This window comes from Tiliqua scincoides, chromosome 3 (assembly GCF_035046505.1).
Source record: "Tiliqua scincoides isolate rTilSci1 chromosome 3, rTilSci1.hap2, whole genome shotgun sequence".
In the NCBI taxonomy this organism is placed as follows: Eukaryota; Metazoa; Chordata; class Lepidosauria; order Squamata; family Scincidae; genus Tiliqua; species Tiliqua scincoides.
In genome coordinates this window covers 217127097-217141801 of record NC_089823.1, presented here as the reverse complement: position 1 = coordinate 217141801, position 14705 = coordinate 217127097, and the positions used below count along the sequence as shown (strand labels likewise).

The 14705-nt window shown below is 44.1% G+C and overlaps 1 protein-coding gene across 4 annotated transcripts in view; it reads right to left on the bottom strand.

Moving 5' to 3' along the window:
- The window catches only part of KCNAB1 (potassium voltage-gated channel subfamily A regulatory beta subunit 1), a 163904-nt gene that overhangs the window by 59285 nt on the left and 89914 nt on the right, over positions 1-14705 (bottom strand). For all 4 annotated transcript variants that reach the window (XM_066619808.1, XM_066619809.1, XM_066619810.1 and 1 more), the window contains exon 2: positions 9537-9580. In XM_066619808.1, coding sequence (XP_066475905.1) covers positions 9537-9580 — 44 coding nt within the window. The remainder of the gene's footprint in view (positions 1-9536; positions 9581-14705) is intronic.

The window sequence follows — 14705 nt, the reverse complement described above, 5'->3', positions numbered from 1 at the left end:
CCCTCCCTTCCTTCCCTTTTGGGGCCGTCTTTGTGATGGACTGGTCTTTTCTGCCCATGGCATATAGTGAAACAATGTTTTCTCCAATGCTGTCTGAGAAATATGCACAGCCTTATTCCTGCACCCCAGGAGAAAACAAAATCCAAACAGAACACAAGCTGCTCAGAAAAGAGAAAAGTGCACTGCACAATGTGTTGCACTGTTGAAGAATTAACTGTTCCCACAAGTAACTCAAAATGCTTTCTTGGTGGTTAAAGCAATGAACATTAGAACAAGTTGCCAAACAACTCCAGCTCTTTAGAAAGATAACAGGCTAAACTGGTGTTTCTCAACATTTGTCCTCTGCCATAACACTTCACATGGTCCACCTATTCAAAGTACCACCAGAAGTAACTGGTGATGATGTCATTGCCAGTTACTTCTGGATTGGGAGGCCAGATGTGATGTGATAAACACCAGTAAGAGGCTCAGGATGGATGGGATGCTTTGCAGCTCTGCCTGCTGAGCCAAGCCTCCTAGTGGTGTTTGTCGTGTCACGTTCCTGGTCTTGATGCCGGGCAGCAGGGGTCCTGTGAGTACCACTAGACACCACCTCAAGTACCACTGCAGGTACCCATACACTGGTTGAGACTGGTTTAAACCATTAGAAAGCCTGTTTTTCTCTTACACTGTGGCTGGAATCCTAACCACACTTTCCTGAGAGTAAGCCCCATTGAACAAAATAGGACTTACTTCTGAGTAGACCTGGTTAGGATTGTGCCCTATGTTTTCTACCCCAGGGGCCTATTGCTGCTTCAGTGTACCTACAGAATTTCTGTGCAGGCAAGCTTCCTGATCCACTTCAACAAAGGAGACAGAACAGCAGTGCATTTTATGATACTGGGGCAGATTATGTGCACAGAAACTGTTATGTGTACATTGAAGGTCCCCATCCACACAGGGAATCACTGAAGTCTGGCACCAAATTGTCATTTTATTTCTTAGTCTTTGATCAATTTTTGAATTTTGCTCACAACTCTGTAACATTTTAATTGCTCCTAATAAAGGCATTACCATTCTGCAGCTTAGAGATGTTTTTTCTAATAGATGAGCATCACAACCCACAGTTTTTGTGTGCTTTTGAGAATTCATTATTTAAGATACAAGAGAGGGATCTTAAAACTGAAGGAAGATTACCTTCAGCCACCTGAAAATGGTAAAAGTGCACATGTTGACTTGTTTCTGCATTGATTCCACAGGCTCCAAACACTAGGTAATACTACCCTTGGCTTCTATAAACCGCGTACTTAGAGTGCAACCTAAAATTAATCTCTGGCTTTGCTAATATAAAGGCTACCATGTTTCTCTTTACTTCTTCCTGCCTGTCAAGGGACCTGTCTTCCAATTGATTGGCAGGAAAAACAGAAGAGAACCAGATCAGTGGTTACATATAACGTATGTACTACATATGTACATACATATAACAGATAGCATACATATTACATACAGGGAGACCCAATATCCACAGATCCTGTATCCCTGGGACTGTGTGTGTAGGTGCAAGGACTTTTCCATGATTCAGGGCTAAAGTCTCAACTAAATTACTCTAGAGTGAATACCACAAACTGAAAACAGACATACTAATAAACTAGGGCAAGAGATCAAAGGAGCAATTTAAAAATCAAAAGAAAATCTGGAAGCATTAAAGGATTAAGGGCATTGTTTTTCCACACAACAGGCACCTAAGCACAAGTACAGAACAAGGTCATTCTGAGAAACCTTGATCACTTGTTCTCTGGCAATACTGAGACCATCTTGTCATGCTGCTGATGTCTGTTCTAATCTTGGACTCCTGAATTCTACATTAATTGTAGCATCACCTATTGTTTTTAACACTTTATCATTTCTCCGAATAAGAACATTAGGGGTTGAGCCATAGCCCAGTAATAGAAAGCACCTGTTTTATATGCAGAGGTTCCAGGTTCAATCCCTGGCAACCTCCAGGTAGGGCTGGGAAACGCCTCTATCTGAAAACCTGGAGAGCCCCTGTCAATCAGTGCACTGATCTCAACAAATCAATGACCTCACTCAGAGCTGCCTCACTAGAAGGCAACTACAGTATATATGTTGCTTTCCTCTCCACATTTTGAAAGTCTCAAAACATTGGAGTAAGTTTGCTTCATTTTCAGTGGTATTAAAATATCCAAGGGACTATTTCCTTCTCTTGAAGGAACTCAATTTGCTTAGCTCAAAGTTTATTTGCTTGCCTCAATGTCTGAAGTTTTGTGTGGTTTGAAAAGCATTTATGTCCAATTGTTTTAAATTTATTTATGTATTACTTAATAGTAATTATATTTATGTCAGTGTTTCTCAAACCGTGGGTCGGGACCCACTAGCTGGGTCGTGAGCCAGTTTCAGGTGGGTCTCCATTCATTTCAATACTTTATTTTTAATATATTTGACTGGATGCTATCATGGTTTGTGACTGCACTTGGGGAAATGTTACAGAACTGTACTTTTAACAAGTTACTATGTATATTCTTTTAACAATGATAGTCAATGGGACTGCGTCCTGGATAAGTGCAGGTAGGATTGCAGCCTAGGATTGTTAAAAATTTTCCTGCTTGATGATGTCACTTCCGGTTATGGCATCACTTCTGGTGGATCTTTACAGATTCTTATTCCAAAAAGTGGGTACTGGTGCTAAATGTGTGAGAACCACTGAATTACATTATTTATCAATTATTAGTTACTTACAGAGAACAATACACTGTACAGAAGTATGCTATGCCTCCACTAGTTAACAGGAACATGGGCAAACAAACCAGTGCTCTTAGAACAGTTCTTATACCTGTTATGGACTGCGGAGCCAGGTGCTGGGTTAAAACCCAAGCCATACAGTTTCCGTATCTAACACTGATTTACTTATGTTGATGGCTGTTTTAAAAGGGGTGAGAAGTTTAACAGCTTTAACTACAGCAATAGCTCTCATTTTCGAAAGAGTCCTCAAACCAGAAGAGGCCCAGGATGATTCTCACCACAAAACCGAAAGTAGAACTTTACACACAAAGTCCCACAGGAAAAACAAAGCAGTGAACTCAGTCCTATCACTTCCACATATTTCCCTATTGTCACATGTTGGCTAGAGAGACACTCTGGATAAAGAGAAGCTCTTTTCCCTCTCACATAACACCAGAACCAGGGGACATCCACTAAAATTGAGTGTTGGGAGAGTTAGGACAGACAAAAGAAAATATTTCTTTACCCAGCGTGTAATTAGTCTGTGGAACTCCTTGCCACGGGAAGTAGTGATGGCATCTTGCCTGGATGCCTTTAAGAGGGGATTGGACAAGTTTCTGGAGGAAAAGTCCATCTTACAAGTCATGATGCGTATGCGCAATCTCCTGATTTTAGAAGTAGGCTACCTCAGAATGCCAGATGCAGGAGAGGGCACCAGGACACAGGTTGTGTCTTGCTGTCTTGTGTGCTTCCTGAAGCATTTGGTGGACCACTGCTAGATACAGGAAGCTGGACTAGATGGGTCTTTGACCTGATCCAATAGGGCTCTTCTTATGTTCTTATGTTATGCAGCAGTGTTTCAGGAGTACCATATGATTTAAAATAATTGTCCATCCATAAGGAAATGGGAGTTTCATAGCCTGCTATCAGGCACGTAACATCAATACTATTCAAAGGAGGCCTTGTGCCAATTTTCACGTGCTCCACAGATGCCCATGGAACTGCAGCCAAACTGTGTTGACTCAGGGTCTGGGGGCGGAGAACACGATAAGAGCAGAGCATATTCTGCAAGCTCCTTTGGAACGATTAATGGATTAAGCATTTCCTCCTCTGAGCAGCAACTATTCCCAAATATCAGACTGTTGCAGATTTGCTGTTAAATATGTTGTTACTAAAACGCCCCTGGATTTAGATACCAACCATAAATATTTGCCAATTGATCACTCGCTAAAAGGGAACAAAAAAAGGCAATTAAATTAGCTTAGAGCACAATCTGAACCTATTTTCCAGCACCCAGGTAAAGGCAATGCAACTCCGAGGTAAGAGAACAAACATTGCCTGACCTTGAGGAGGACTCCGTGACTGCCCCCCAACTAGAGGACACAGCACATGCCCCACTGGCACAGCTATGCCAGTGCTGGAAATTCTGTTAGGACAGTGTAGTAGGCTGAGAGTCTGGGAAATAGACTCCACCAGCCATTCTGTTGCCAGTCACATTCACTTGAACACCTGCAGGTCACCCTTGCTGGTTCATTCCTGGTACGTATCCAAGACCTCTTGCCCAGTGAACCTTTTTTCAGATCTTTACTTTTAATAACTGTATGGCAGGCAGCCATATCTCATATTCTAGGGGCATGTTAAAATAGGCATGTTATTTTACACAGCTGTAATAAAGAAATGGCAACAATAAAATGACACCATAGGCCTGAAGTCCCCAGGAATCAGAATCCATTTCCAGATTATTCCAAAAAGCAATCCATAAAAATGATTCCTGAACTCCAGGAATTTCCAACATCATATCAATTGGGTAAAATCTTCTCCAGGAAGAACCACAGTCTGAGTTAGCAACTCTAAACATCTGTATCACCATACTAAAGAACAGGGGTCTCCAAAGGGGGTCTCTTTTTGGCCAGAGGGCTGCATCAAATATCTGGTGTGGTGTTGAGGGCCCAAAAAAAGATTTAAATATAAAATTTAAATAACTAAATTAGAGATGGCATTTAGATGAGTGAATAAATGAATGAATGGGCTCATTCATTCAACCTCTCTGGCCCCCAGAACACCCTTCAGATATAATCAGAGCACAGTTCTGGTCATGTTCAGCTGAGTGGGCCACAGGCTTTCAGGGGGTAAGAGGTTGGCTGCAGGCTGGAAAGAGGCTTGCTGCAGGCTGCATGTGGCCCCCAGGCTGGGGTTTGGATACCCCTGCTAACGAATATTGCCCAAGATCTCTCTCTAACCCCTAATAACATATTGTTGAAAGCTCTACTCTATCTGCTACCGTGCATTTATTCTGTAAAAATGGTCTTACATAGTGTTGAAAGGCCAAGGAGTTTGTTGGTTACGTTAAAGATATGCTACAAAAATATTGATAATGTCAGATTGTACGGCAATTACAACTCAAAATATGTCTCATGATCTGAACATCTCAGTGATTTGACCAGGAATCTGGTCTGCTGATAGATTATAAGCACTTATAAGTTGCTCCCCCAGCCTAACCTACTTTCCATGAGTATTATGAGAATAGACAAATGATGCTCTGTAATCTTGCCCTGAGCTCTTCGGGAGCAAGATGATGGCAAAGAAATCTGCTGCTGTAGGACATCATAGGTCCCACCAGATTGGATTCTGTGCTTTGTTGCAGAATTACAGACCAAAGGGCCTCTAGGGCTGCAATCCTGTACACATTTTTCTGGGAGTAAGCCCCACTGAATACAATGGGTCTTGCTTCTTAGTAGACATGCCTAGGATTGCACTGTAGATCTCTCAGATTCTTTCTATACATTGAAACATTTTTTAATGGTTAATCTGATTCCAGGTTATACAAAGCCTTGGAAACTGTCATATTTGATTATTACATTCTCTGTCTCATCTATGGCCCCCACAGCATTTAAAAGCTTACGTCTCATAGCAACACAGTGCGGTACATAAGCTTTGCCAGATTCTACACAGTGGTAATTTTCATAAATAAGCCATAGTACAGGCAAATATAACAGCTATGAATTTCAAAGAGGTCTCAGATTTAGATGCAAATAAATAAGTTGTGAGCAAATGATGCAAATTGTATGCCATTAAAGAGCATGTATATAAGCCACAAAAACAGCACTATAAGTGCCGGGCAGCCCAATCTGGAGCATGGGACTGCCACTGCACCAAAAATGTCTGCTGCGGCATCCTAAGCACAAGCAGGCAGTCACCGGCGGCTCCTCAGGGGGAAGGGAAGTAGCCCAGCAATGGGGCTACTCAATTCTACAGCAACCCTTGCATTGCCATAGAATCAAAAGCCTCCACGTCAGGCGGCGGACCCAACACGGAGGCTCAGGATCTGGTCCCTCCCCTGGCACGCCTCCTGCCCACCCTCTCTCTCCACCTCCCCCGGCCCCAGAACACCTCCTCCCCACCTCCCTCCACACTTCCACTCACCTCTCCACCACCTGGCGGTCTGCACAACTGCAGAGCCACAGAGCACTGGTGATCCACCGGCACTGAGCTATCACCGGCCGCGAACGTGCTTTATGGCACATTTGCGATACTCATCGCCGGTGGAGCGCTGGCAGTGAGAGCTCAGGACTGGGCTCTAAATCGCATCCTAAGGTGAACACAGTGATTCCCAAACTATGTGCTGCAGCCCCCAGGGATGCCGCATAAAACTTACTGGGGTGCCACTGGCTGTCTCTGGCAACCTGGCTCTCCCAGGTGCAGTCATCTTGGATTCTGTGAGATATCTTGCAGGATTCTTACAATAATCGCATGAGATCGCGCATGATCCAAGATGGTAGTGCCTACAGGAGCCAGAAAGAAGAGGCCACTGCAAAAGAAGGCCACCGTGACAACGATAAGTTTGGGGACCAGTGGGCTAACATGTTAATCTCTCAGGAAATTGCTGAAATCCCCTTTAAGGGGAAGTGGGCAGTGATGTGATCCCCAGGGTCACGTCACTAAGGGGGGTGAGGGGGGTGCTTTTACTTGCTGTGTGCTAAGGCAAGCAGCAGGAGGTGCAGGGCCCTCCATAGGGCTCCTCAAGGCTTGGAATCTTCAGAGAAGGCAAGCACATTAGCAAGCCACCCACCCTTGCCCTCCCTCCCAAAGACTTACTTTGGGAGTAAAGCTCCCAAAACATTTGAGAAGCACTGTTTTAAACTAAATAACACAGTCTGGGATGCAATTTAGAAGAACAGATGATGATGATGATGATGATGATGATGATGATGATGATGATGATGATTTATATACTGCTTTTCAACAAAAAGTTCACAAAGTGATTTACAGAGAAAATCAAATGGCTCCCTGTCCCAGAAGGGCTCACTAAAAGACGCAAAAGAACACCAGAAGGCAGCCACTAGAAAAGACACTGCTGGGGGGAGGAGGGCCAGTTACTCTCCCCCTGCTAAATAAAAGAGGAGCACCCACTTGAAAAAAGTGCCTCTTACCCAGTTAGCAGGGGTAAATATATAGTTTAACATTAATGTATACTTTAAGAATATTGTATTGGCAACCTTCAGTCTCGAAAGACTATGGTATCGCGCTCTGAAAGGTGGTTCTGGCACAGCGTCTAGTGTGGCTGAAAAGGCCAATCCGGGAGTGACAATCCCTTCCACACCGGGAGCAAGTGCAGTCTGTCCCTGGTCTGTCTCCCTGGCTATGGGCCTTCCTTCTTTGCCTCTTAGCCTCAGACTGTTGGCCAAGTGTCTCTTCAAACTGGGAAAGGCCATGCTGCACAGCCTGCCTCCAAGCGGGCCGCTCAGAGGCCAGGGTTTCCCACTTGTTGAGGTCCATCCCTAAGGCCTTCAGATCCCTCTTGCAGATGTCCTTGTATCGCAGCTGTGGTCTACCTGTAGGGCGCTTTCCTTGCACAAGTTCTCCATAGAGGAGATCCTTTGGGATCCGGCCATCATCCATTCTCACGACATGACCAAGCCAACGCAGGCGTCTCTGTTTCAGCAGTGAATACATGCTAGGGATTCCAGCACGTTTAAGAATATATACATTAAACAAAATCATTGTTAAAAGCATAAACATAGTAGCCTAATTCAAAGTACAGATCTGTAACATTTCCTCAAATGCAGTCACAGACCGTGGTAGCATCAAGTCTAATATATTTTTAAAAAAATATTGAAACGAATAGGGACCCACCTGAAATTGACTCGCAATCCACCTAGTGAGTCCCAACCCCCAACAGTTTGAGAAACACTGTTCTATAGTGTTTCGGTACCAAATTATGCTTGCATTAAGCATATATATGGCTCCCAAAACGTTAAATACATTTTTTATTTGACAGCATGATCAATCTTCAGATAATGTTTGAGGGCCGGATCCTATCCAATTTTCCAGCACCGGTGCAGCCACAATGCAGCCCCAAGGTGAGGGAACAAATGTTGCCATACCTTAAGAAGGCGCCTGTGACCGCTGCCCCACCAAAAGATGCAGCGCATGCCCCATTGGCACAGCTGCACCAGCACTGGACAATTGGATAGGATGGGGCCCTGAGTCCTCAAGGTGCATGGTTCAGTTTCGTCTTACTGCTGCTGCACCTAGAGAGTAAGAATGCCCACACTGTAGTCTTTTAGAGGTCTCTGTTGATTAACAAAGAACTGGATGCAACATAAATGCACCCTAACATACAAAACAGAGTCAAAGAAAGGTGTACGCCACACATTCACACAAGCTCACAGCGCATATATTCAGATATATTTCTATCTGAAATAAAGAAGCACAGTTTTATCTACATAATTAGCAAAAATATCATCGAAATTTTGCAAAACTTGCTAGTGTGTGTGAATGCATGTGTACACATACACTCACAGGTGGAGCCCCCAGACCTGTGTTGAGTCAGACTTGGCTCCACCTGAACCCTTCTAAGGGGATGTAGTTCCAGAGAGCTTTCTGAAGCCTGCAGAGGCTGCGTGTTTCTACCTGCGGGCTTCAGAATGGCCAGAAAGGCAAAAAAAAAAAAAAAAAAAGTGACTTCCTGTTTCCAGAAGAAAATAAGAGGTTGACATTTTAATCCCTTGGCCCCAGAGGTAAGCTCTGGGCTTCCTAATGCCTTATAAGGCATTATAAACGTCACTTTTGATTTCCCTCCAGAAACCAGAAGTTACTTTATTTTTTTGCCTTTTTGGCCATTCTGAAGCCTGCAGAAGCTGTGGGTGGATGCATGAGGCCTCTGTGGGCTTCAGAAAGCCCTCTGGAAGTGACCAGAGCCTAGCTCCAGTCCCCTTCACAGGGTTTATGGCAGGTGTGCCCAAACCCCGGCTCTGAGGCCACTTGCAGCCCTCGAGGACTCCCAATGTGGCCCTCAGCAAGCCCCCAGTCTCCAATGAGCCTCTGGCCCTCTGGAGATTTGTTGGACCCCATGCTGGCCCAACGCTACTGCTTTCAGCGTGAAGGCGACTGTCTGACCTCTTGTGTGAGCTGTGGGATGAGGGCTCCCTCCACTGCTTGCTGTTTCATGTCTGTGATGCAGCAGCGGCAGCGAAGGAAAGGCCAGCCTTGCTTTGTGCCAGGCCTCTTATAGGCCTTGAGCTATTGCAAAACCTTCATTCATTCATATAAGTTCATCTTTAATATATTTGTTTATGTAAACTTATTCAAATTTTAAATGTAAATTAATTCTTTTTTCCTCCCGGCCCCTGACACACCGTCAGAGAGATAATGTGGCCCTCCTGCCAAAATCTTTGGACACCCCTGGTTTATGGGGTCAAAAACCGCAGATTTGCTTATCACGGTTTTCTGTATCCACAGAGGTCCGAGAACGGACCAAGGCCCCATCTGTATAGACACACACACACACACACCCCAAAACAATATAAAGTACTTACCTAACCCCAAACATGAAACTCTTAATCCAGACTTCCCAAGGTTTCTAGAATTATAATAAGAACACAATTAGTATCAAAGAGCAATTCATCTGATAAATAAAACTGATGTCTCAATTGTGCACTGTGCACAAATCATAAATGAGTGCTAAATTATCTTCACGGACCCTTTGCCAATACATATTTTGGAAAGATTTATTTAGCTGCAGCTTCCTGTATGTCATGTGTACATACAGCATGTGAACAATGGATGGTTCAGGCAACCCAACAAACCATTGTTTATTTAGTTGTGAATATGGCCCAAGTTCATGCATTATATACTCCCTGTACAACCCCACCTTTGTCACTGAGTGTGCTTGTTTGAAACCACAGCTCTCCAGCTCATCCAATCCTGGAGTTCTGCTTTAACTGTAGTTTACAAACATTGATTAAACCAGCATTGGAAAACTGAGTTCAATCTCAATTTCAAATGTTGGTTTAATTCTGGGTTGGAAACACAGCTCCAGGTTCAGACAAACTGCAGAGCTGAGCTTTAACAAACAGGATTCCCCTGCTACATGATTGAAGGATGTAAGGAAAAATACAAGGGAGAGCACATAGACCAGCTTGTGGTCCCACATAACCCTGCTCATGTAGTGTGATCACCATTGGAGACCCTGCACTCGGAAGCTGGAGCATACACCCTTCTCCTCATTTCAGGGGTCCCCTTCTTTATGTACATATTTTCATGCTACTCTGAGAGCCAGGTGAGTTTTTGGATTGTCACACAGTGTCTTTTTTTATTTCCAAGCTTGACAGCTTTGCTTTGGCTTCCTGGTACATCCAGCTATGCTAATTTCTGCACAAATGCGAAGTGCTAAATACTTCTCAGTGAGCCTTCTTCACATCTGCAGAAACAGGAACACTGTAATATGTACAGTGTAAGAGGAATTATTCATCTCTGTGTACTCTAATGTTCTTGTAATGGTGGTTGCACAGACCCACTAAGTTAGACACTTTTCAGCAAAGATATATTATCATGCAATACCAGAGCGGCTTCTCAAGAAGTTACATTTTGTAAATGGCATAAAAATAAAGCAGCTATATTTAGAGGTTTGTACCATGAAGCATGGTACGCAATGCGTCTTCGTTTTGAGCTATTTCAGCCATCATTTAGCATTCATTGTAGCAGTGATTTTCAGCCTTTTTCGTCTCATGGCACACCAACAAGGTACTATAATTGTCAAGGCACACCATCAGTTTTTGGACAATTGTCAAGGCACATCTTTCTGTTGGTGGGGGGCTCATATCCCCAATGGTCTTATTAATAAATGACCCTCCACCAAACTCCTGCGGCACACCTGGGGACCATTCGCGGCACACCAGTGTGCCGCGGCACAGTGGTTGAAAATGGCTGCATTGTAGTAATACTGATTAATGCGTTTGCAAGATTCGTAACAAAATGTCTTCACTTTGTACAATCACTGCCACATTTATCTAAATATATCGACCCATCATGGCAACAAACAAGATTCCTGAAATGATTTTCTGAAAAGAAAAGGGTACACATCATGCAGACAAACAGTGGTACCTTTTTTCCCCCCATGCTCAGTCCTGCTGAGCAAATTTCACATAGCATCTGCTAGGTTAGCACAATATGAGGCCATCCTATTCTGCTGGCTCCTTCGCCAACTAATTTGTGGACAGACCTGTAGCCAGTATATACTGTAGCTAGAATGCCACCCAAGTGGTAAGAAGCCACAAGGGAAGCACACCTGGGTTTGGTTTCCAATGGAGGAGAACCCAGAGCCCAATCCTATCCAACTTTCCAAGCCTGACGCAGCTGCAATGCAGACTCAAGAGAATACATGTTCCTTTACCTTGAGGAGGCCTCCATGACTGCCCCACCATCACAGAATGCAGCATGTACCCCATTGGCACAGCTGCATCAGTGCTGGAAAGTTGGATAGGATTGGGCCCCCAGAGTGCACATAGAGTGTAGAGTGGAGTCTTATAGCACTTTTGAAATAACCAGTTCATTTAAGATACACAAAGTAAAGCATAAATGGAGTTAAAGACCATATGTTCCTTTCAAGCATCAGATCCATTACCCCACAACAGACCCCCACATCTTACACCCCAAGGTGCCTTCAGCCAGTTCTCATTTTGTTGGTCTTTTGTCTGTTCCAAACTGCGATCTCCCAGTTTTACTCCACCTTCTGCAAAATAGTCCCCAGGCAATAAAAAATACAAAGAAAAAGAAAATGAAGAGCAATAGAGAAAACAAGGAAAGCCAATGAAGTCAGCAACAAAAGAAAACAGATAAAAAGGAAAATACCTGTGATTCCAATGCTGTTAAGAACCATTAATATAAGAATAAGCAACCATTAAAGTAATGCAAAAAAGAACAAGATGAACTCTGCCTGGTGCACTAAAGAGAACGACATACCAGATAGACCTGTCTGAAAAGAGACTTGCACAGATTGAGTGCCAGCATTCAAAAGGCACCCTTGCTGGCTGCATATCAGCAAGGACACCCAGAAAAGGGCTCCTGAGATTTTAATTGTCAGGCAGGCTTGGAGGCCATGGAGGTCTTTGCAAGTCAAAAGCAGCAGTCTGAGTTGAGCAGTTAAGCAACCAGTGAAGATCTTCCAATATTGGTGTAAGTAGCTGGCAATGGTCAGTCCTAGCAAACCATTTGGCTCCCACATTCTGCACCAACGGAAACTTTTCGGGTGCTGGTCAATGGCACCTCCACATGCAGTTCCTTACACAGTAATCTGGCCTGGATGTATCAGAGATATGGTGTGATTTTGCTTATTTTCAGAGAACTTATTAGAAAGACAGCAGAATTAATAAGGCAAGATGTCAGAAAAGATCATTATCTCTACGGCTAACGAGCATGCTACATTAAACACAGGCCCTGGCTCAAACAGATCCTTGTAGCACATAACTCCCTTTTAATTATACCTTTCTACATGAGCATTTACGTTATCAACTTTAACAAGAGCAACTGGTTTTTTTTTGGTCCTGTTTCACTAAGTTAAAAGGTATAATTTGCTAACAATCTCTCCACTTTTTGTTCAAGAATCCGTCAAGAAAGATGAGTGTGAATAATTTAAAGCCACACAACAGAAATAATTGTTTTTCACATGGCTTATTTCAACTGCAACCAACCTTAGCAAGCGAGCCACATAGCAAGAGAGATGACTGGGGCATGTCGGAACGCAAAACATATGCACAAAGGCACCTTTTCGCTTGCAGAGAATGGCCAAGATGTGTAAAATTACAAACATACTGAATCTTGATAATTTATAAAGGCTGCCCAGATTAGTCCTTTCCCTTTTTTTTACTGTTGAACAAATACAGGCAATCAGACTCATACCCATTTGTGTCCCTTTGCCATTCATGAATTGTATCACAAGCTAGTTTTGGCATCTCCTCACCCACAATGGTGCATTGCCTTCTTACAGTTATGGAACAAGGAGAGAGAAGCTTGAGGTGCTAGTATGGTTTTTCTTACTGTCAGACAGAGGTAGACAATAGTCACTTTCTGTTCCCACCTACTGTGAAAGAACAGTACAGGGGAAGGGAGTGAGAATAATTAACCCATATCTGCCCAGCCCACAGGTGGACACATTTGATCCCTGTTGCATATATGCAACATTGGGCAGAAATGGCATTGGGCAGAAATGGCTTAACTGAAATGCTCCAGCAAAGAACAAGGTGGACAACTATTTGTGTTCTTTCTAATAGTTGCATACTCAGGACGCAAGCTCTGTAGACCTGGATCTTGGTATGTTCCGTCAGCTTCTTGTTGGACCAGACTCTCCTTGTGAGTCTGGAAAACATGGTAGCTGCTTTACCGATGCGTTTGTTTAGCTCGGTATCGAGAGAAAGAGTGTTGGAGATCGTTGAGCCAAGGTACACAAAGTCATGGACAACCTCCAGTTCATGCGCAGAGATTGTAATGCAGGGAGGTGAGTCCACATCCTGAACCATGACCTGTGTTTTCTTCAGGCTGATTGTCAGTCCAAAATCTTGGCAGGCCTTGCTAAAACGATCCATGAGCTGCTGGAGATCTTTGGCAGAGTGGGTAGTGACAGCTGTATCGTCGGCAAAGAGCAGACATTTCAGATGGACTTTGGACTTTGCTCTCAGTCTGGAGAGGTTGAAGAGCTTTCCGTCTGATCTGGTCCATACCAAGATCCAGGTCTACAGAGCTTGCGTCCTGAGTACAGTTCTGTACTGCAGCGAGTCATGGACTCTTCACTCACAACAGGAAACTGAACGCTTTCCACATGCGCTGCCTCCGACGCATCCTCGGCATCACCTGGCAGGACAAAGTTCCAAACAACACAGTCCTGGAACGTGCTGGAATCCCTAGCATGTATGCACTGCTGAAAGAGAGACGCCTGCGTTGGCTCGGTCATGTCATGAGAATGGATGATGGCTGGATCCCAAAGGATCTCCTCTATGGAGAACTCGTGCAAGGAAAGCGCCCTACAGGTAGACCACAGCTGCGATACAAGGACATCTGCAAGAGGGATCTGAAGGCCTTAGGAGTGGACCTCAACAGGTGGGAAACCCTGGCCTCTGAGCGGCCCGCTTGGAGGCAGGCTGTGCAGCATGGCCTTTTCCAGTTTGAATAGACACTTGGCCAACAGTCTGAGGCAAAGAGGCAAAGAAGGAAGGCCCATAGCCAGGGAGACAGACCAGGGACAGACTGCACTTGCTCCCAGTGTGGAAGGGATTGTCACTCCCAGATTGGCCTTTTCGACCACACTAGACGCTGTGCCAGAACCACCATTCAGAGCATGATACCATAGTTTTTCAAGACTGAAGGTTGCCTACTAATAGTTGCATAACAGGTTAAAATCAACAGGTGAAGATTTTCCAGACATGAAGATGCAACAATAGGAAAAGCTTCACCTGTTAGTTTCTGCCCATTATGCAAACTGATGCCGTCTTCCCAGAGGGAAAAAAAGAGAGATGGGAATCAGAAAGCAAATTTGCAATGCCTCCGTGCCTTGGAGTGCTTAAAAGAACAGGAGCTAATTCCATGTGAGCAGATGGCAACCTGCTTCTGTTTATTGGTTTTTTGTTTTAACAGTGCTTCTTTCAGTAACTGCTAATTACATCAACAAGCAAAGTGCACAAACACTTGTTATGTGACTGTCACAGTCTTTTTTT